Source organism: Petaurus breviceps, unplaced genomic scaffold (assembly GCF_028583685.1).
Source record: "Petaurus breviceps papuanus isolate PSGF00001 unplaced genomic scaffold, PetGlider_PUasm1.0 181, whole genome shotgun sequence".
Lineage (NCBI taxonomy): Eukaryota > Metazoa > Chordata > Mammalia > Diprotodontia > Petauridae > Petaurus > Petaurus breviceps.
Window position 1 is genome coordinate 22,653,607 of NW_027185784.1, and position 24,642 is coordinate 22,678,248.

A 24,642-nucleotide genomic window follows, 5' to 3' on the forward strand; every position below is an offset into this window, starting at 1 on the left:
CTATTCTCCATAGACAAGAGATAAAAGAGTAAAGAAAATGCTTCTAAATCAGTTTTCAAATGTACACGAATGTCATAAAAACAAAACATTAGAAGGAAGAGAAATTATAGAATTGAATAACTGTGTAGAAAATGAGACTGATGAGTGTTCCACATGAGTGTGGGAGGAGTTTCCTCCTTTTTTCTCAGTTCCTTTTCTTTTTCAGTTTCCTACATAACTATATTCATTCCCTTCAACACTCCTCTTACTCAATACACTCCCACGCTGTCCCTCCCTGATCTTGGGTTCTTCAGGTTGGAAAGATACAATCTACCTCATCCAGGCTCACCCAAAAACTGTGCAGGCAAACTCATCTCCACTCTCAGTATCCCTACACTCTTGCCCCATCAGAACAAAGAGTCCTTTTAGGCAACCAATGGCTGGTGAGTTAGGCACTTCCTTCTCACTCCCCTGCCCCACCACACACATAGACTTCCCATTTTTGGTGGTAAAGAGAGAACAGTAGCACCATCATTTTTCATCATCTTTCTCAGATTCTCAGACTCCTTATCCTTGACTTCTCGTTCAACTGAAGGGGCTCTCTTAAAAGTTACCAATGTTCTCTTAATTGCCAAGTCTGATCATCTTTTCTCACTTTCCATCCCTCTTTATCTCTTTGGCGCACTTGAAGTTGTTGACCACCCTCTCATTCTGGACAGTTACTTTCTCCCATATGAGTTGTTGTGACCCTGCTCTGCAGGTTTTCCTCCTACATGTATGACTAGGTTTCCTCAGTCTCCGTTGCAGCAGCAGCAGCATCCATTATCATGACCCTCTAAATGTGGATGTACCTCAAGGTTTTTTCCTGGACCCTCCTCTCTGAACACTTCATCAATTCCCACAGATTTCATTACTTTCTCTTTAGAAATATCTCACAGATCTACAAATTCAGCCCTAGTCTCTCTAGTTCCATGTAACAAACTGTCTATTAGATATTTCAGACTGTATGAGCTATAGGCATCTCAAACTCAATGTCTAAAATAGAACTCTCTGCTTTTCCCCCCAAAATTCACCCCAATTCCAAACTTCCCTATTTCTGTTGAGCCTATATCTGTTTACCCTTAGAGTTACTGAGGTTTGTAACCTTGGCATGGTCTTTAAGTCCTTATTCCATTTATCCAATCAGTTATATAGATATAATCATTTCTACCTCCACACTGGCACATCTATCCCCTTTGCTCTACTCACATAGCAACTGTTCTAATTTAAGGCTTCATTATGTTTTGCCTGGACTATTTCAATAATCTCCTAACAGATTTCAATACCTCAAAGCTTTACCCCACTCCAATTCCATCCTCCATACAGCTGGTTAAGTGCTTTTCTTAAAGAACATATCTAACCATGTGGCCCCCATAACTCCACTGACTTTCTCTTAACTATGACCAAACATCATTGCATTTTTATAGCATGCTTTTAAAATTTCTATTCCTGTGTTTTATAAGGTAAATAATTATTAACACAATAATATATATATATATAATTAATAAATATAATTTCATTATTATATTATAATTATGTTATAATTGCATATAATTAATAAATAAGGAAATATACATATATTGTAGGAGTGTGTTCCAAAGTTTTTTTGTCAATCACTGCCCTGGAATACCTTCAACTAATCAAAGGACTTTTTAAACTGTGGTGCCCAGAACTGAACATAATACTTTCAGTGCAGGGATGAATCTCAGGAGAGGACAGGGGGATTATCATTGCTCTAATTCTATATATCATGCCTCTTAATGCAGTCCAAGATTATATTTACTGTTTGGATGCTGTATCGCTCAGCTGACTCATACTGAGCTTGAAAAAAACCCAAGATCTTTTTCAGACGAACTGCTATGTAACCGTGCCTCACTCATCCCATATTAATGATTATTTTTTAACCCAAGTGTAAACCTTTCTATTTATTCCTTTTCAGTTTCATTAGGCCCAATGTTCATGCTAACTTTAAGTGGCCTCTGACTGATGCTAAAGAATCTTGTATTTGATATAGTGGAAACAATGCCGCATCTGTTTTCAAATTCTGCTGCTTAAGCACCTGTGTGATGTTGGCTGAGTGGTTTAACCTTTCAATGCCTCCATTTTCTCAAATGTAAAATGAAGGTATAAACAAGACGGCCTCTAAGGTGCTTTCCATCTCTACTATAAGCTGTGATCCATCACTCATTTCCCCAAACACCTATTTCACACCGGCTGTTTATCTTCCAATTCTATGCATACTTTACTTTCTGTAGATGACTTCCTTCCCAACCCATGAGATTATGACCAAAACCTCACTTATCTTCCTTCTGCTTTACTTCTGTCTTTACATTCATTCTTTTTTCTTTCCCTTCTGCCTGAGAGGAGCTCTTCTTCAAGACACTGAAGCCTCAATCAACTCTAATCTCATTAGCATCTTTAATCACTCCCACTCAGGTTCCTTCCCTTCTGCCTTAAACGCACAAAGGTCTCCTCTACCTCGAAAAGTTGTGTTGGGTTTTGGGGGATTTTTGTCAACTTTGTGATTTCTTCTTCATACCAGTAACTACCATCCTATTTCTATCCTTTTTTTTCACTGCCAAATTTCTTCAATGAATTACCTGTATCTGCTCCCTCCACTTCTAAATCTGGCAAAATTTCAGACGAATTCCTCACCCTCACTGATCCATCCCCCAGAAAGCTTATGTTCTTGCTTTCTTCTTAACTAGATCTACCTACCCTTACCTAGATTTAATTCCACCCCTTTCATGAAACTCTCCCAGACAACCCCCACTGGAAATTATCTTTCTCTACTCAAAACTCCTCGAGCACTTACAGACCATATGATCCATAAGATTATATAACCTTTTGAGCCTGTTGGAAGAGCTTATATAAATCATCTAATGAGGATCTATTTACAGAAGAGAGGAAAGCCCAAGAAATAATGGTAGAGCCCAGACTAGAATTAAACTCTGCTAACTCCTAATCTAATTCATCACTGCTTCAGACATCTCGTCCAGGGTTTGAAGATGATGAGACTCTAAATGGATTGAAAAAGTTATTCTTGGGCACTGGAGAAGGAAAAAAAGGCCAAATTTGGTTACCCGGTCAGGCTGCATTTTAACAATTGCATATCATACTACAGCAATTACATAAATACTCATTTCAGATAATGAAATTGCATGCTGTCAAGTCTGTCAATGTTTATTCATTACACCAGCCACAAGGTAGTATAACAGAAGCAATACGGCATAATATCTTGTAAACTTTGTGAGGTTGGGTAAGTCTCAGTTTCTTCATCTGTAAAATGGGCAACAGGATCATTTTACTATCTAATTTTCAGAGCTATTAAGGGCAAACTGAAAAGATATTTTAACTGCTATAGAAATATGAATTATCAGGGTGGCTAGGTGGTACAGTGAACAGAGCAAATGCCCTGCAGTCAGGAGAACCTGAGTTCAAATTTGGCCTCAGACACTTAACACTTACTAGCTGTGTGACCTTGGGCAAGTCACTTAACCCCAACTGCCCAGTCTCCCCCCCCTCCAAAAAGAAAAAAAAAAGAAGTGTGAATTATCTGTCCATCTCCACCTGTGGTATGTGATTTATCACTTGATTATACACTGGTTTTTTTTTTTCTCTAATTGTGTCATAATTCTAATTGTGTCTAAATTCTCTAATGTGTCATACTATGAGAGATATGAAGAGGTAGTGAAGTGTGTCCAGATTCTATTGCCATATGTACTTAAGTGCTTCAGTGAATCAATAATCTCACCAACAGTGAATGAAAATGGTAGGTCATTGATGACCTCTAATCAGTGCCATTCCACAGAGTTCCCATCCAGGATGTTCTCCACATGCTGGATGGCTTTCTCTGTTTGAATACTTCATAGACACCAAAGAAGTCTGTATTCATTATCCATCACTCTCATTACATAACTGTCACCTCTTTTTTCCAGTCATCTATATCTTTGACAGTAACTCATGCCACTTCCAGTGCACAGGTTACAACCGCCACGTAACAGTTCATTGCCTGCACTTTAGATTCTTCTCTGAGATTGTGGTGTTTCATGATGCATGGCAATGCAACATCTCTGGAATATCAACGCAAAAATGATGGTCTTTGGCAGGAGCGTGGAATGTGAAGAAACTGAAAGCATGGAATGATTTCTCAATGTTTTCCAATTTGTTTCTTCAATTCAAGTCTGGGTCCAGCTCACTGTTCATCTATAGTGTTTATCTAAAATGCATGGATTAATAGACTACCTCGTCTGCCCATCAAGCTCTATGTTAGAATTTGGACAATGGATTCTTTATCTATTTTATTCATAGGCTCATAAGAGTAGAAGTGGAAGATTTTCAAATTTAGAGTTCCTTCACTTTGAGTCCAACCCCTCAGTTCTGCAAATGAGGAAACAAAAAGCCAAGAAAGATCAAATAACTTGTCCAGGGTCACACAGCTAGTAAGTGTTTGAGGCAGGATTTGAACATGAATCTTTCTGACTCCAGGTCCAGTGTCTCATTTTTTTTTTTTGGATTGCTATCTGGCCATGGATATCACTGAAGAGGTCCTATAGTGCTCAGGGGATTGATGGAATCAACACAAGGTTATCCACATATAGCAACATCTGGACAAACTTGTCATCTAAAAGGAATCATTTTTCCATTTGGATATGGCATAAGACATCCTCCATGTACTAACAAATTCCTCTTACAAGTACTATACTTCAATTTATTCTGATAATAGAATTATCACTGAGCAAAGTTTTCTCTGATTGTTGCCTATATCAAGAAACCTTGCAGGCTCTTAACACATAATGTGGGGAAAATAGGAACGTGAGACTATAATTCTAAAGCTGGAAGCAGCCTTAGAGGTTATTGTTCAACCCCTTCATTTTACTGAGGAAACTGAAACCCAGAAAACTTGGTAGACTTGCCCAAAGTCATACAAGTAGTAAGTGGCAGAGGCAGGATTTAAACTCAGGTCCTGTGACTCCAAGTTCAGTACTCTTTTCATTGTATCATGTCTCATGGAAGGAGCAGTTTCAAGGCTACAATGGTTTTGCTCCTCTGAGTCAAATGTTCTGTAATTTACAAACAAGAGACACATGATGTACTCTTCATATTTCTCAGACAACTGTGTGATTGTGAAGATATGGTTTACTACAAAAAAAATCACTTCTGAAAACTTGTGTATTCTCTTCTCTCATTTCATTCAGGATATTCTTGATGTATAATACACAGACTATTATGATAAAGAGTCTTTATAGAAGGTAAGAAAGGAGGTGCCTGTGTCAGTAGGCACCAATTTCTTCTCATTTGCCTTTTTTGAGTAATAACACAATGCTATTATTTCCATCCTTCTTGACTCTTCCCCCATTGAAGATATCTTTAAAATTTCATCCCTGAGTGCCTTTGAAATTATGTCACCACCAGCACAAATTTCTTCTGTGTTTATTTGGTTAGGTCAAATTGTCCTTTTTGACTTCATTTTCTTAGATGCCTTCCTCATAGCACATTAAGTACTTAAGTGTTAAGAGGTCAAATGTGGCAATACCACTGTACTTAATGAATTAAACAAATGGCTACAGAAACAATGGCAGGCACCTTTTTCCTGTATGCCCCATGTTTATTTTCTGTGGGAAAACTTAGCTAGAATTAATTTAACCTTAGGTCTGACATCCACTTAAACCTCATCATGACTGCCATTTACCATTCTGATTTTCCTAATCTTCATATATTTGTTGCCTTTCTCCCTCTCTAAGATACCTCTTGAGGCTGTGTGAATTTTTTGTTTCCCAAAAGAACTTATTCAAGCCTATAACTAAGCAGTTAAAGTTTAAGGAAAATGCTGCCTGTTCTCTTAGGTGATCTAACCTGTTTTATGTTTAGTCTGCGTGACCAAGGTAGTTAAGCTCATGAAGGACATAAATTGTACCTTTGTAAGTGATGCAATCTGCTTTTCCAATTAGTGTTTGAACTACAAACTCCATGGATATTAACCACAGGTCATAGTCACCCTTGTTATGACTGGTCTGTGCTATGCTGCCCTGAAGTTAATACCCCTTGTGATGACTGCAGCATTGGGTTTCTCCTCACCAGAGGTATAATTAAATGAATGCAGGTCTATTTTTGGAAAGCTCTTAGAATCCATATCACCATTCTCAATCCCAAAGGGCAGAGGTAGTTACAGAGGGCCCCAATACTATGGTAAAGAGGAGACACAGAAAGGCATAGCCATAACAGCAGCAACACTAGCAAACTTGGCATCAGAAAAAGGTTCACTAGGTTTTCCCCTTTTCTATATAGTCCTTCCCTACACATTCCTGAGGGAGGAGGTTGGAAAGAAATAATTAAGGTGGTGGCCCTTCCAGGGACTCTGTGGTTGAGAGTTAAGTGCAGGTTCCCCATGCTTAGTATCTTCTCATTGTGATATCCCCCACCAATGAATTCTCCACTTTACCACATATCTTTAAGCAAAGGCTGGGTGACTGTTGGGGAAATGTTAGAGGAGATTCAGAAAGGAATTGAACTAGATAAACTCCTTCAAACTCTAAGACTCTATGATGCTATACACTGGTGTATATTCTGAGCTCTGACCTAGAATGTGACTCAGAGTCTGGGAGAAAATAAAGAAGAAGAGGTAATAGGAAAGTGGGGCTAAGTGGGAGTTGTGAGAGTTACAGGATACAGCTCTCAGTATCTAGAAGACACATAAAGAGTGTGTGTGGGTGTATTTGTATTTTTCTACCTCCCTGCCAGTAGCCTTCTCACCTTGAAGATGCCTCCCTCCTGCAGCCCTCTCTTCTGATTGGTGACTCCTTGACTTGGACCACCATTTCTCAAGATGCCCAGGCCATGGGCACTTCACTCCCAGTTCCACTCCTCTCTTTAAAGACCTCTGAACCTCCCTGCCAACATCTTGTTTCTGTGTGGATAACTGCCCCCTCTCTTGCCCCACTGTTTTCTAGCTTCCCTTTTTCTGTTATCTTCCCCTATAAAAATGTCAGATCCTTTAGGGTAAGGACTACAGTACTTTTTTGTTTATATTTGTACCTCCAGCGCCTAGTGCAATGCCGGGTACAGACCAAGCACTGAATGTCTGTGAGAGTGTGAGGATATGAGACATGTTATGTGAGTGTGTGCTTGTGCATGGAAGAAAAAGAGGAACAAAAAGTAAGGAAATACATAAGAAAATCCAATTCTTTCTTTTTTTCAAAGTTACCAGGGATTGTATGAAGACAACTCCAACATATTTCTCTATTATCCTGGACAGATAAAAAGTCAAAACTAAGACAGGGTTTTCTCTCATGTGCCCACAATAACTAAAAGGAAGAACTATAGGAAATGTAATGTTTGACACACAGTATAGTGCAAATTTCTCATAACTGTTAAAGAAACAAAAGATATTTCATGAGACTAATACAAAATACTGTTCCTTCTGAAAATATTACCTTGACAGTGGACCTGGTGCTGATGGAGGGGTCATTCCGTAGTCTTCATATCGCTGGGGGCGGAGGAGGAGAAGAAGATAAGACAAATATTTATCAAATATTTATACTTTGTATAAAGCAGCAAAAGTAAACTTCACCAGTTTAGCTGGGCAGATTTGAACTTTCAGGAGCTTAATGGTCCTTCAAAATTTTATCTTGTAATTGATGTATACTGCTGTCAGAGAGTTCTAAATGGTTTAGTCTATGCAGGTCAAAGTACTAGGCTCCAATCACAAATGTAGCTAATTATGACAGAGATTAGAAACACACATTTTTAAACCTTTTCTTTTTTTATCATAAACCTAACTTTACAGTAACAGCTAAACATTGAAGAACACTATATTTAAAGACAATAAATGGAACAAGGACCAAATCAGTAAACTCACAGGAATGATTTAATGTTTCCTACTGTCCTTATCAACTTAACCCTAACCCATATAAGAGAGAATATGATTAGGATATCATTCTATGTAAGTCACCCCAAGTCATAAAGGTAACTCAGAAGGTAGTTTGGAGTCATATATCTTCTAAGATGAGTAGGTGCCTGGTGCTAGGATTTCAGAGACTTCAGGCCAAATTACTGTCAAACATCCTTGTAGCTTCTCACAGTGCTTGGCTATGTGTTCCCTGATAAGTATCCTCTTACTTCCATGAGCTTTTTTACTTATTGGCTGTTAAGATCCCAAGGCCTGAACACTTACTCCATCTCTAAGGGGTCACTACTGCCAATGAGAGAAGCAACACCTGATGAACCGGGACCCTCTACACTGACGCTACTATAACCATGTCTCTAAGACAAATCAGAAAAACTCCAAGTTTGGCCAGAGGTTATGGCATTTTCTAAGGGTTAGAAATTTCCTGATCTCTTTTAACCTACCCCAGCCCTTTAAGACCTAGAAGTCTTCCTGTGGAGGGACAGTCAACTTTATGACTCGAAGCTGCCTCTGACCATAAATAACAGCATATATAGAGAGGCGGAAAGGACTTTATAGATTGAGTCCAATATATAGTGGTCCTTTTTATAGATAAGGAAAATAAGACCAAGGGAGATTAAATGATTTGTCCAAGGTCGTTTACATTGTGTGTGTGTGTGTGAGAGAGACAGACAGACAGACAGACAGAGATATTTGATTCTCCAACAACAAATTCAATATTCTTTCCACTGCACAAAAGTCTCAATCTACAAGCCTTCCTCATTAAAGAACATGTTCGTGCTGTGACCAACCTTAGTGAAATCTTCTGTGCTTCCCAACTTTTTGTCAACTCACTGACTTAGAACTGTGTCCAACCCTTCTGCGTACTATGACCTGTCTACCATTGGCTCGACTGAGCTGGCCTAAATTTTGTGTTTAGATACTGAGATCAGATCGCACTTGCACACTCTAAGCTGAACCTAGTTTACCTCACCTTGTCCTGTTGGATTAAAACAACTATGTCAGTCCCAGGTTTATTTCCAAAGCTTCTGAGATTAGTGACCATTCAGAAGAAAAGCACTGCAGTATATCAGTACTCTTAGAGCAGCTAGGTAGCACAGTGGATAGAGCCCTGGCTTGGAATCAAGAAGACTTATTTTCACTAGTTTAAATCTGGCCTCAGACATTTACCGTGTTTCCCCGATAATAAGACCTATCCCGAAAATAAGCCCTCCCCTTACTATGTAAGATTCCTCTAAAATAAGCCCTCCCCCGAAAATAAGCCCTATTGAGATTGCTACTGTAGTGAAGGTGATCCCCTGTGCTACACGCTACATTATGATACCCTCTGTATGCACCGTCCCCCCCCGTGAAATGCACGCCGTGCTCCGAGCTGCATCCAATCAGAGCTGCAGCAGTGAGTGCGTCATCCTGTTCTTCCCCAGTGATTTGCTTATTGAATAAAGGTACATTTTTTTGTTCACATTTACCTGTTTATTAAAATTGCTGTCAATGTTCATTAAAATAAGCCCTCCCCTGAAAATAAGCCCTCTGGTGTTTTTCTGTCCAAAAAATTTAATAAGACAGTGTCTTATTATTGGGGAAACACGGTAGTAGCTGTGTGACCCTGGGCAAGTCACTTAATCCTGTTTGTCTCAGTTTCCTCATCTGTAAAAAAAAAAAAAGGGTGGGGGAGGGCTGGAGAAGGAAATGACAAAACTACTCCCATATCTTTTCCAAGAAAACCTCAAATGGGGTCAGGAAGAGGTAGACATGATTCAAACAACCGAACAATAACATATCAGCACTCTTCCTCTCTTCCCCATCTCTTTTTCATTCAGCTAATAAGGGGAAGAAAATACCAACAGAAAACTGAAAGAAAACCTTTTCTTCAGGCCCTTTCTTCTAAACATTCCTGACCTTCTAAACCACATGACATATGAGTAAATAAATTAAAACTACTTAGAGCATCATTATACTGAAAGCATAAAAACAGAAACAAAAAACTCATGACTAATCTTTTTCCCTATCACAGATTTCCCTGTCAACGTATCTTTCTGGATAGGAAGTAAAATGGTTACTCTATTCTTATTAAAAAATTTTTTGTGAATGATTTGAATGATTCTCTTTGAATGATTTTGAATGACTGAATGTCCTAAAATTTATAAAGATGTAGCCCACATCTTTCTAGAACCTAGAACTTTTATTATATACTCTAGATACAGATGGAACTGATTTTTCTTTTTTTGCCTTTTGGAGGGGGGAAGGCAGGGTAATTGGGGTCAAGTGACTTGCCCAAGGTCACACGGCTAATAAGTGTTAGGTGTTGGAGGCTGTATGTGAACTCAGGTCCTCCTGACTCCAGGGTTGGTGCTCTATTCACTGTGCCACCTAGCCTCTCCTTATAGAACTGATTTCTAAAAGGGATTGTGTCCTTTATACAGAACATCATTTTGAACATGTTTTTTTAACATAGCCACAGATTCAATATTTGCACTAATTGAGACCTTGCTGTAATGTGAAAAGGCCTTTAAAAAGAGACTCAAAGCGTCCTTGTCCCTTTCAGTATGGCAAGAGGATAGGATTTGAAGTCAAGAGTAGTGGTTTTGAATACTGGCTTCACTATTTATTACTAGTATAACTATGGGAAAGTCATTTAATCTCTCTCGATTTCAGGTAAATTGATGGAATTGGACTATGTTGTCACTAAAGAACACTGGCTCTGGAGTTGGAGGAAATAGGTTCAGATCCTCTCTCTGTCATTTACTGCCCATGTGACCTTGGGCAAAGTCATGTTTCCTCAACTGTAAAATAAGGGAGTTGAATTAGATGGTTTCTGAAAGTCCCTTTTAATCTATGGTCCTTTGGTTCCAAAACTATGATCCTAAAAGAAAGAAAAAGATAAGAAAAATATGTGGTACACAATTAAAACAACTGCAAACTGACCTATTTAAACAAAATATTAATAACGAATGCAAACTTATGAGAGGATATTGTCACTGATTATAACAATTATTAATAATTATAATAATTTAACACATAAGTTTAACCCACGGAAATGAACTGCCATATTGAACAAAAATGCCCTAAGTGGAGAAATACGGTGGCCAAAGCGATACCAGTTTAAAATATAAATCACTTGTAAAATCTTAAGGGGAAGGATGGTGGATTATATAGCAGTGAGAAACAGTTTAAAGAAAGCTTGACAGCAGACCCACATATGCAAAGCCATCATGTGGGCATTTAAGGACGCAACTAGAAGAACAAATAGACAAAGGATAGAAAAGAGGCACAAAGATTTTTATAACAATCGACTGCATTTTGACTCTATTATCACAGTCCCAGATGTGTTTATAGACAAAGAAAGCAAAGATGGGGAAAACAGCTGGAATAGACCAAGTATATACAAAGAAGGCTTATGCTGGAGACAACAATTAAGGGTATTGTGGGATTGATTATCTAGTAATCTGAAGAAAAGAAAGATATCAAAGGTGTGTAAAAAAAAATAACAGATCTTAGTGCTAACAAAGCGTAGCCAAGAGAATATAACTTCTGATCCACATGCCTACTGTCCCATCCATACGAAATCTTTTAAAAGAATAGTCTACATACACACTGAAGGCAGACTTACTTAACCAATCAACAGGCATGTATTAAGTGCCTACTATATGCCAAGCAGTGTGCTAGGTGCTGTGAATATGAATATAAAGAATGAAGCCATTTCTTCTCTCAAGGAGCATAATTCTAACAGGGAAGACAACAAGTACGTATTTATGTGTACACAGAATAAATATAAGGGTTATCAGAAGGGACCAGGTAGATTTCCACAAGTAATACTACATAGCAGACCACATCTTTATGATCATACAACTGACTAAAAGAATCAAGAATGCAAGATTCCCACTATGTCTACCTGTTACCATTTTTTCTATAAGAAAGTATTTGATATAAAAAAGCAAACAGAAACTTTTAAGATAATTCTTTTAGGTGCAACCAGATACACCCAATGTTTCTATTTTTCTGATGATCACAGATAACAAGATAAAGCTTCAATCTGATGTTTCAAATTATTTCTTAAGAGATAACTGGAATTTTGTTCAAACATGTTCTATAACCACAGGACTGATTTCCCTATACTTAACAAAAGGATAACCTGAAAGGAATCTGGTGAACAAACATATATATAATTTTGTTTTACAATCACTTCTTTATAAGGGGGCAGCTAGGTGGCACAGTGAATAGAGCACCAACCCTGCAGTCAGGAGGACCTGAGTTCAAATCCAGCCTCAGACACTTAACAATTACTAGCCATGTGACCTTGGGCAAGTTACTTAACCCCAATTGCCCAGCCCTCAAAAAAAAAAAAACAACACAAAAAACCGACTCCCTTATGTTCAAGTGTGTTAAAAAGGTTAGAGAGGGGGGAAAGGTATTACTGGCTTGGAAAAAAAGCTCTTTGTTGTGATATTAGATTTTTAAAAAATGATTACAAAGTAAATGTTGCTGAAAGCAAAATGTCAATACCTGTAATACTAAAGAAACTTCACTGCATGGTAATGTCTTTTTCATGAAGGGAAGATCCTCAACCAATGGATTAATTAATTAATTTAATAATAATTAACCTTGCCTTAAAGGTTTACTAAAAGTAGACAACAAAATGTCTACTGTCAAAATTACACAAACAATATAAGAAAAGAGGTAGCACAACCCTCTGATCATTAATACATCAATAAGGCATAAAACAGAGACAGAGTCACTAATTGCTGATTCTAAGTCGAAAAGAGATTTCATATAGATAGTGAGGTCTTCCAGATGCATCTTTTTGAAAAGAGCACTGAACTGATTGCATCAAGCTCTGTAATCTAATAAAGTCTCTTCAATGATATCTATAATCACTCAGAAGAATTGGGTCTCACAAGAAAAACCAAGTGGATGAAGAATGTCTACTGTCTAGATCAGTGGTGCCAAGCTCAAATCGAAATGGAACACTGCAGTCATATATTGACTCAGAAAAACACAAATTAACATTCTCTATGTTGTACCCTATTTTTATTTATTTTGTTAAACATTTCCCAATTACATTTTAATTTGATTCTGGCTGCACTTGGGAGTTTGGCTGAAGATAACCCAACATGCAATGGGGAGGTACATAGTAGGAATAAGACAGTTGTGACATATGACAAATGAGAATTTAAAAAGGAGAAGTGGTGAAAAGGATATCTTAGGGGCGGCCAGGTGGCTCAGCGAGTAAGAGCACCGGCTCCAGTGTCGGGATGACCTGGATCAAATCCAGGCTCAGATACTCAGCACCACACCCAGAAATAACTGGCCGTGTAACCTTGAGCAAGTTACTTAACCCCTATTGCTTAAAAAAAAAAAAAGAAAAGGATATCTTAAAAAAAAAAAGATGGAACCATCCCATGACAAGAGTGAAGGACGCTTTAGCCTGTATGCTTTGCTGGTATCCTCACAATACCAAGAGAACCCCAGCATGTTGGTTGGACCCTCTCTGAAGACATGGAAGGACAAGAGTCAAAAAAGTAGAGCAACATGCATGGGATGGGATTCGCATCACAGTGGGGAATAATCTCATCAAAGCAACAGATTTCACTGGAACACTGCAGTATACTTTAACTGATGAGGGAGTAATGTGTCAATGGCAAGGTGTGAGGGACTCAGACATAATTCTCCAATGCTGCTTGTGATAAAGTCTAGGTTCATAGGATTATGGGACCGTACATTAGAACTGGAAAGGATTCACAGTGTAGTGCCCCAGGAGCAATGTCTTCCAAGTCACACTTGAAAGTTGGGTGCTCCAAGGGATGACAACCCCTGGATTCAAGATACTTTGTGGGTTCAGACTCCTAAAATTACAGCTCACAAGTCTTCACCAATGTGTATCATTTTCAACAATTAGCTCAAAGCAAAGACATTGACTGACTGAAATGGCATAGTAAGAAAAATAGCAACAAAACATCTGCTCTATAAATCTGGAACATACCATCCCACAAAAACATCAGTGGCCATACAGAGTCACACATAGAGAGACACATACTTAGGGAACATTTGTAGCCAGGATTCATGTGCAGAGGGTACATATATGGGTCCAAGGCATGATTGAGATGACTAACCAAGCACTATCATCATAGAAAACTAGGTGGTTGTGTTACAGTATCTAGAAAACAATCCATCCATCTTGGTTTCAGCTGTAAAACAAGCTGTTTCAGCTGTAACCACATTCAAAACTCTTTACCAGTACTAATATCAATTTCCAGAATCAAACAGTTTTGTGGCAGAATGAATCAGTTTCACCAAGCACCACTTATTATCTCTTCCTTTTTAGTCCAGATCTCCATCAATCATAGGTAGAGCTAACCCCTTGTTAGAGGAATATTATGAGTCATAGAAGAGGGACTTCACATGGGATGGCCTCAAACTCAAATATTTCTTTGTAATTTCACCTTTTATTATTAGCTTAAACTCAGATCCTCTAACATAATTTTGCTATTTCAGGCTAGGATGGTATCAGAAACCTTGTAGTAACATCACAAAATTTCTGGTTGTTATTTCCTTAATAAGAGTTGTGAAACTGCCATGAGCAGGTACTCAACCAGGAATTGCTCACTATCTTCCCCGTCTTTCTGTGACTCAGCTAGTTCAAAGAAGAACATACCAGACTACAAATAAATATACTGCTTTCTTAGCTAGCTACTTGTTCCTATTCTTTGTTCTATCCATGTGTTAGGTGAAAGAAAAAAAGAGAGAGAGAGAGGTTATAGCGATTTGGATATCACTGGACAGAAAGTACAAAAGTCCTCATGACTATACTGTTCTTAATCGCAGGTTTTTCTTTCATCTTGCCCTTTTATAAGAGAAATTAACCCTTTCTACCTTCAACTTCCTGGTTTCCTTAAATGAATTGACTTTGAAACTTCAAAGCAAGGAACATTATTTAACTTATTAGCAACCTATAACTTTTACATGTCTTGGATAGATATTTGGTTTAATTATCGACACCAGAAGAATCAGAGTAGTACATCAGAGAGAATTATCAAAACTGTTTTCTAAGGGTGCTTGTATCCTAAATACAGAACTTAACAACACTAAACATTTTTTAAAAGAAATAAGAACTTAAAATGGTTTAATCACACTATACAAGGAGAGCACTGAAATCCAAACCAAAGTTATTGATAGTAATGATATTTCTTCCACAACAATGGGAAGCATGCACTATACTTAGCAGGATATGATTCAATGAATTCAGTACATCATTTTTTTTTGGAGCTGGAAGGCATCTTATAATTAATCTACTGTAACCCTATAAATAACTATATTAATATATATATATATATATATATATGTATTTTGCCAGGAAAAGATGAGCTTTCAAATAAATTCAACTATGAAACAATTTTTTTAAAAGTCTTGAAATTTAAACATGGAGAGTCTGGGAATTTTTGATAAAGGGAAAAACTAAGTGAAATAAAATTTTTTTTAAATTATCATTTATTTCACTGTTGTAACACAACAGTAGTCAATGCCTTTTCTTTTTTTTTTTTGTTTCTTTTTCAATGACTTTTCTTAAGAGTATTAATGGAGAAATGACTATTTCCTTCTACATACTGCTTATGTATCCCTTCTAATGATACAAGAAGCTAATAAAGGACTAAAAAAGCAAAACTGTACTCTCAGTGGATGAGATGATACGGTACAAAGAATGGATATGACCCTAGGCAAGTCACTTAACCCTGTTTACCTCACTTTCCTCATTTGTAAAAGGCACTAGAGAAGAAAATGGCAAATCACTCCAACATCTGGCCAACAAAACCCCGAATGACGTCACAAAGAGCTGGACACAATTGAATGACAAAAATTTAACATTATTGTCAGAGATTTGGAGGACTGGTCTGAGCACAAGATGGACAGAATATAGGATTGAGAGTTAGAAAGTCCTGGGTTCAAATCCTGCCTCAGAGATTTGCTAGTTGTGTAACTTTGGGCAAGTCATTTAACTTCTTTCAGTTTCAATATCCTCATCTGTAAAATGCGGATATTAACACCTGCCTCCCCGAGTTGTGAAAATACTGGTAAAGCACTTTGTGAACTTAAAGAGCTAGTTGTGTTGTTGCTGCTGCTGCTATTATTGCCTAATCCTCTTTCATCATAATAGAAGGGGTAGATTTGGGCAGAGGATGGGGAAAAACAATTTTAACAGCACCTAAATGAGATGGACTTAGGTGAAAATGTCTGGAAAGAAGATTTGCTCATGAAGCACTCTAAGGATTCTCACAAGTTCCTTGCCTGACACTAACATAAAATCTTTCTAGAAGACAAATTCATTTTACTCACAGAAATGGAAAGATGATCTATCCAGCGGAATGACTCAGTATTTGCCCAACTGACAGCTTGGGTTAACAAGCAATGATGTGTGAAAGTAGATAAACAATAACCAAAGTTCATGTGGGAACAGAAGATATCTTGAAATCCCAATTTCTGTGACTTTATTGTACTCACAGGGAACAAAGGCTGGGTTTTCCCTCAAGTAGCAAACAGAAACTTTTAAGACAATTCTTTTAGGTGCAACCAGATACACCCAATGTTTCTATTTTTCTGATGATCAAACTAACAAGATAAAGCTTCAATCAGAGGTTTCAAATAATTTCTTAAGAGACAACTAGAACTTTTTTCTACCATGTTCTATAACCACAGGACTGATTTCCCTATACTTAACAAAAGGATAACCTGAAAGGAATCTGGTGAACAAACCTATATATAATTTTGTTTTAAAACCACTCCCTTATGTTCAAGTGTGTTAAAAAGGTAAGAGAGGGAAAAAAGGCATTCCTGGTTTAGAAAAAAGCTCTTTGTTGTAATATTAGATTTAAAAAAGTGATTACCAGAAAGGGGATGTTGCTGAAAGCAAAATGTCAAAATCTGTAGACTAAAGAAACTTCATTGTATGGGAATGTCTTTTTTTTGTGAGGGGAAGATCCTCAATCAATGGATTAATTTGTAGAGGTAACTCTATAGGCAAACTCCCTTTGCCATTATAACTCCTCTGTCACTCAGTTTTAAGGAATTCTAAGTCTTCCTTATTCCAAGACCACTTCCACATCTCCTCTACTATATATGTTCTCATACAAAATTACTCTCAAATACTCAAACTTTATCCCATTATCTCACGGATTTTAATGTTCCCTCCAGTGATCCACATCACAACCCCCCATTTATTTCCATTCTGTGGATCTTGGCCATTTCCTCTCCTCAGTTCCTCTTTCTGCAGATACATACACAAGGATACCAATGGAGCACTTCAGCTGCTGTCCTGCTATCCCACTTCCCTGCTATATGGCCAATTCATGTTCTCTTCTTACAAAATACATGTCTCTGATGACATCAATTAGATATATTTTAGTAGAATTTCTGTTCTTTAAGGTTTCCCATTGGTTAGGAGGCAGCCTGCTTATAACCACCATGTATTTAGTTCTCTACTGTCCTCTATGTGATATGCATTTTATTTTTTGTTCTGGAGACTACAGTGTTACAGTCATATAATAATAAAATAGAATATTGGCATTAAAAATATGGGCCTTTGTTTCTGATAGATGTTGGGGGTATTTAAAAAGGAGCGTTTCAATTTCCTGAAGGAATCTAGCTTGCTCTCCTTTTAACACTAGTTCTAACTAATTATTGGTATGTAACATCTGTCCTGGATGTACATGCTGAAAGACAAGGTCTTAATTGTCCTTCCAACTGCACATTATAATCTCAGCAATAGATGTCTTCTTTTCACTTGGTCTTTCCCATGTGAATGGTCAGGTTAAATTCTTTTAGTAGTTACAAATTTCTTTCTGTTAGGGTGAAATTTGGGACTTGATGAAACAACAAGCTGAAGATAAAAGTTGAAATTTATAAAGTGCTTTAAGGCTGCAAAACACTTTGGATACATTAATTATCTCATCATCTCGTAATTATCACATAATTATCTCATCGTCACACAACTCTAGGAAGGTAGATGCTACAGGTATGGTTATCCACATTTTACAGATGAGGGCATTTCAAGGTAAGCAAGGCAAAGAACTTCTCCAAAGTAACGGCTGATAAATAGCAGAGGAAGGATTGGAAACCATTCAGACTCCGAGTCCAGAATCCTTGTCCTTCACACCATTGTTTGTCAAACTCAAATAGAAACAGATCTCTGTGGGCAGCATATTGACTTAGAAAATCACACCTGCCTGCAAGTTGAACACCTCTGCTGTACACCATGGACAGAAGTGAACATGCACCCAGAAGCTGTGAATAAGCCTCAAATGCCAGAACAGAAAGCCAATGGAATGTTTTCCTTTGTGCAGAGCAAAGTGAAGTGAAGATCAAGCAGAATACCAATTGGTTATTGTAAATCTTAGCATAGACCACTACCAATTAAAATTCTGTGTCCTATATCTTTTTTTTTTGGAGGGGCAATTGGGGTTAAGTGACTTTTCTAAGGTCACACAGCTAGTAAATGTTAAGTATCTGAGGCCAGATTTGAACTCAGGTTCTCCTGACTCATTTGCTTTATTCACTGTGCCACCTAGCCACCCCTCCTATATCTTTTATTTATTTGTTTTTTTGTTTTGTTTGGTTTTTGGAGGGCAATTGGGGTTAAGTGACTTACCCAAAGTCACATGGATAGTTTTTTTTTCTGTTTAGTGTCTGAGGCCAAATTTGAACTCAGGTCCTCCTGACTCCAGGGCATTTGCTATATTCACTGTGCCACCTAGCTGCCCCTCCCATATCTTTTAATCTTGTGCTACAGCATTTTTTCTTTAGAGTTCTGCAACATGGGTAGTCATTATGTAATAATTCAATATTTATATTCCTTAAAATTTTTTGTTGATCTATGCAAAAAATAATATTGACTTCATCAAGTATTTTGTCTACCTCATGGCCATCTACTCAATTGTAGGAATAGTGTCTAGGAGGAAATAGTCATTGTTTAGAGAGTGTGCCCTATAAACATAAGTCTATTTTTGTGCCTACACATCACAGCTAGATTGTTTCATTCCATGCAGCTTTGCCAGAATATGTATCAAAATGAGAAGAACCAAATACAATGGCTAAATTGGGGTACAAATTAGAATTGCTACCACATAGCTGCTCCCCTGAGTCACCTCTTGATGAAATCATTTCATCTCAAATTAGTAGAAAACAATGCAAGCATCACTTCCTTACTATATCTCTTCCTGAGCCAAAAGGGAAGAACAGCATTTAACTACTCTGGCTTTTAGTTTCCTCATGTGGAAGATGAAAGGTCTATCTAGATGGAAATGTCTCTTCCCACTCTAAATGTACAACCCCACGAACTGGCTGAATATATTTTTAAAAATTTTAACGATTAATGGTAAAATACCAAAGCACCACACAGTAAAAAGCTAAGATACAGTTCTAGGGCTGAATCCAGGTTATGCAATGCTCCTTCTTCTAGATCAAGCTGCCAATCCTGGTACTATTGGGAAGAATACAGAACTGCTTTACACAATACCTTGACTGGGCAGATTCTAAATTTGCTAGTCAATATTCATTTCTGTAGATTTTAACCATTAGAGAGCAAAAAACAAACAAACAGTAAATAAAACCCCAATTAAGATAGGGATTTTTTGTTCAACCCACAGGATTGGTGTTAAGGAACGTGAGCAAAGATGTTCATTTATTCTACACACTAGACATCACCACAGGTGAGTCATAGATAGTTGAATTTTGCCGGCTTTAGACTGCCTAGGCTTCTGGGACCACAGAGGGTCCGTGTCTAGTTGACAGTAGCCTAAACAAGAGACATGAATACTTTTGAGCAAACCCTTCAGATTGCATTTTTTTTCTATATGCAAAGGAGAATATCACTCTACACCTATCCTATCTTCATTTCAGCACTGCTGGGAGAACCCAAGATGATATCCTTATTAAAACAGTAATAAGAACAACCTGAAAAAAAAGTTAGGACCCTCTAGCATTGAGGGAATCTTTCACATGAACAAGAAAAAACATAGTGAATAAAGAGACACTTTCCAGTCTCTGGTTATTGCCAAATGCCACCAGAGATCTGATCTACAGATCCTGAAAGTAAAAAGAAAAGCATTGGCTATCATCTCAACTCAGCCATCTTGCCCAAAAGATTGCCACTCACACTGCACGGATTGCTGGCTGTCTGTGCTGGGCCATAGAAGGAGCCCCACTGGGTGGCTCGCCGCTCTTCTTGGGCAGGAGCACTGTTGACTTGGAGGCCTGACGTGATCCCAGGTGCGGCAACAGAAGAAGGCTGAATTGCTTGGCTACTGGGAGCTACCAGAGCAAAGGCATCATCCAAGAGGGAATGCATTGTCTGTCTTGCTTCTTCAATAGATGGCTTGGGTGGGATATACTGGGAAGCAGGGAAAGGTAAGCCTGGATATTTCCCTAGGTCAGTAGAGGAAGGTGACTGAGGCTCTGCAGGCAAGTCAGGATCTGACTACACAGAAAGAAAAAAAAAAAGGAAAGATACAATCAGACATATTGACTCTAAAAATTCTAGGTCCAAATCTAATTGTCAATTGAGATTTGTTTTTTTATAAACACTGGAAAGAGCTTTTACAATGGATATAAGAACTAACAATGATCTGGAATTCAAAGTTTTAAAATCAAATGCTTAAAAAATATATATATTATTATTATTTTACATGCAACTGGGAAATCAGATACACAGGCACTGGGGCATAGAGATCCACCGTGCTCTACTGGAAAGTTGGAGGAGGCATGGGGGAAGATATAGGAGACAGCAGATTGGGGGAGGGGATATTCAGTGGGATCACTGTTTTGGGGTGGTGGGTAGGGGGGAAATGGGGAGAAAATTTGTAACTCAAAATCTTGTGGAAATGAATGATGTAAACTAAAAATAAACATTAAATTTAATTCAAAAAAATTAAAAAAAGAAAATTAGTTTTTCAGAAACGTAAGTTTTTTTATTGATCAGTAATATGTTCTTTCTCTGTAAGAGCAATAAATATGGAGTTAGCAAATGAATGTTAAACTCTATCTTTACATGTAATTGGAAAAAATAAAATAGTATTTACAAAAAAAAAGGAACTAACAATGGCAGACTATCCTGAGAGAGATTAGACTAAAAAAAAAAAGTTACCACTTCAATAATCTGGGAGTTCACTTGTTTGGGAAACTTAGCTATATGAAATATAGCCAAGGCAGGTCGCAAAAAGTAACGTTTTTAATCAAAATGATTTCACACAGTCCATGCATTAAAACTTCATTGAGTTATAATAATGAAAATGGTCATAATCATAATAACAATAAAAACATGTATATGGCAGCTACTATGTGCAGGCACTGTGTTAAGTGACTCACAAATATTATCTCATTTGATCCTCACAACAACCCTTGGAAGTAGGGGTTATTATTATACTAGTTTTAAAGTTGAGAAAACTAGAGTCCCTTAAGTTCTCACTCAGAGCGTATTTACTCCTATTTTAGGTACAATTTTAATAAGCTTAGTTATCTGGCTGCAGATCAGAAACTGCTAATTAGAAATGATCTAAGGTGCTATTAAAGACAAGCATACTAACAGCACATGATGGCTAGCAGTGAGGGACAAAACAGAATAAGCATTAAAAAAAGATTTAAGAAATAGCCCTTTTAGAGTAGGAGCAAACTTCCCCATATATCTCAATAAAAATCCCAAGAGTATGTATCATTATATAGAGCACAGTGGTAAAGCTGATGTCCAGAAGGATGACTTTTAGGCACTAAAGGTTAAATTGTGTTCAGCATATTTATCTAAAAAAGCAGAGATTTGCATTTTTAAATTGCTTAATTTTTTTTTAATTTGGTGCTTAATGGAATAAGCTTTAGTTTCTTAGAAAATTCAGTCATGGAATACTTCATTCCCCACTGATGTTAAAGAAATGAGATGTTACCATACTATGTTCTTGGTCAACTATTTAATGTGCTGATCACAGGAAAAGGTAAAGAAGCTTCCTTCTAGGAGCTATCCTGGGTTCCTAGACTCCACGATAGATGAATTATCTACATATTAACCTAATGAACTAAAATTCAATGTCACTGCAATTGAAGCATGTAAAATGGTAGTATGTCCTGCAAAAGAACTTGCTAACACCATTCTCCCTAAGTAGGGGAGGGAAGGCAGGGAACAGAGGAAGAGGGCATTCTGTTAACCTAGGACAGTTCATCAGAAGTGGCATTCTGAGATTCAGTTCATGATGGTTATGAGGCAAAGATTTTTTAAAATTTAAATCACTCTCTATATATATCTGTGCTAGGTTGGCACAAAGTAAAATTCTCTCTATACACAGAGATCTTCACCTTTGCTATCAGTCTTACAGATGCATGTTACAACATGGATGGCCCAGGGCATACCATCCCTATTATTAGTTTAACAATTTAAAGCAAGAGGCCTATTGATGATACAGTAGTGTTATCTTCATATACTTAAGGGCAGTGCATTTATTTTAATTATAGTTTAGAAAGGCATGGAAATTATAGTGGTTAAATCCACTCAGAAGGAAAATCCCCCTTACTTACCAGGAAGATTATTTCTCAAAGATATTTATCATCCTTGGGAGCTATTATAATGGAAAGTGGTGATCTTAGAATCTTTAGAAAGCTGCTGGAGAGGGGGAGAAGGGAGATCCTGCTAACATTTCCTTAGTATAAATCCTGTTATGGCAAGTAAATACAGCTAATGAAGTGACTATCAGATATCGAAGTTCTAGGTCCCATTTGAAGATCAAACAACAACAATAAAAAAAGCAAATTCTTAGCCCAATTAATCAGAGAAGGCCAAGACCAATCAATCAATCAAAAAAGTAAACTATATGAGTGCTTAATAAACCCTTGTGAGAATCATAGAGGTTTTAGGTAATTGGACAGACAGACAACATAATAAAGGGAATCTTGTGACTAGCTGAAGAATACCCACTGTAGGGGAAGAAGAAGGAAGGGACTGTGTAACAGCTGCTAGGAGGAATACACCTTTGGAGAAACAAGATGAAACAAGTAAGTGAGATGATTCCAGAGACAGTAGATGACTCGGTAGGCAGACCACCGGAGATAGAAAGTAAAGTTAAGATCAAAATAGGCATTGTTCAACCACAAGACTTTAAAAGTGAGTCCTTGGTGGAAAGCTAGTAATAGTGCTTTCTGAAAGTGTGGTGAAATGAAGTTTCCTAATAGATTCATACAAGGAAACATCTCTAAATGCTGTCACCACAGCTGACTTGATGATGTGTCTCCATTTTCAGGGAAAGGAGAAGAGGAATGCTAATGATGGACACCTTGGTAGCCTAAGCCTTAAACCAAATCAGATCAGACATAAAAATAGTTCCAAATAGGGGCGGCCAGGTGGCACAGTGAGAAAGAGGGCCAGCCCCGAAGTTGGGAGACCCGGGATCAGTTCCGGCCTCAGATACTTAACACCCACACAAAATAACTGGCCGTGTAAACCTTGAGCAAGTTACTTAACCCCAATTGCTTTAAAAGAAAAAAACAATTAGTTCCAATTATGTGGGAAAGTACAATTTTGATTATGGCTCTTCTAGGCCAGAACTGGATGGGTTAAAAAAATGGATCTTATATTCTCTGTACTAGAAGGCATGTCAAAGAAGGGGCTGTATTCCATCTTTCCATCAGAGTACCTCACTGGAAATCAAGAGCCAAAAACAAACCTTCCAAAAATTAAAAGATATTATGAGAAGCAATAGTTGCTAGGGATGAGTTTTTTTTTTTTCCATCTTCAGAGAACATAGTTTAGAATCTACTTCAGTAAATTCTATCTAGAAAGAAAAAAAAATCTAATTTGTAAGTTCTCCAACTCTTGGAGTTGGATTCAGGCCTCACAGGAAAGTAACATCATCAGTAGGTGTGTCAAACATATGCTGAAATAGAAGAAAATGAATAATGGATTAAATTTAGCAAGTCTTGAGGGAGGAACGTGGGAGGGAAGCTGGCATTCTTAAGTGACCATGATTTATTAAATATAAGACCAGTATCAATAAGGTTCTTAACACTTTAAAATAGATTATAATCTATATGCTTCTTCTTTAATACCTAATGACTCCTAAGGATGAGTGATTGTTTTTTTGGAGGCAATTAGGGTTAAGTGACTTGCCTAAGGTCACACAGCTAGTTAAGTGTCTGAGGCTAGATTTGAACTCAGGTCTTCCCGGACCGGGGCTATATCCACTGAGTCACCTTGCTGCCATCTGAGTGACTTTTTGATTATGACTATGAGTGATTCTCAGTTTAAATAAAAAAAGAGGAAAGGAACAGGGATAAGTATTGGATCTGTCATTTCAGAGAAATTCAGAAAATGGAGACACATCATCAAGTCAGCTGTGGTGACAGCATTTAGAGATGTTTCCTTGTATGAATCTATTAGGAAACTTCATTTCACCACACTTTCAGAAATTTCATGTGAGGAAACTCTCTCTACCAATGCAGCTCAGAAAGTTCTCTGACATGTATAGCCTTAAGGAGGTTGTCTTTTGAGCAATTTGCCCAGTGCCACAGAGTCAGTACTGAGATAAATTTTAAACTTAGGATTTTTTTTTAAAAAGGAATCCAAATTCTACCATTTCTTATTTGATGATGTCTAGGAATTCCTATCTCTCTATAAAAATAATAATAATACTGGTTATAATAACAATTAAAAATTCCCAACTCTGGACAATGTGAAGAAAATATATGAAGGGGAAGAA

At 37.5% G+C, this 24,642-nt stretch overlaps 1 protein-coding gene across 1 annotated transcript in view; it reads right to left on the reverse strand.

The window, feature by feature from the left end:
* Positions 1-24,642, reverse strand: part of KIAA1549 (KIAA1549 ortholog) — a 169,923-nt gene that overhangs the window by 19,198 nt on the left and 126,083 nt on the right. Inside the window, exons 16-17 of the mRNA XM_069087317.1 lie at positions 20,067-20,387; positions 7,452-7,504 (exon numbers count right to left, since the gene is read on the reverse strand). Of these exons, the coding sequence (XP_068943418.1) occupies positions 7,452-7,504; positions 20,067-20,387 (374 nt within the window). The remainder of the gene's footprint in view (positions 1-7,451; positions 7,505-20,066; positions 20,388-24,642) is intronic.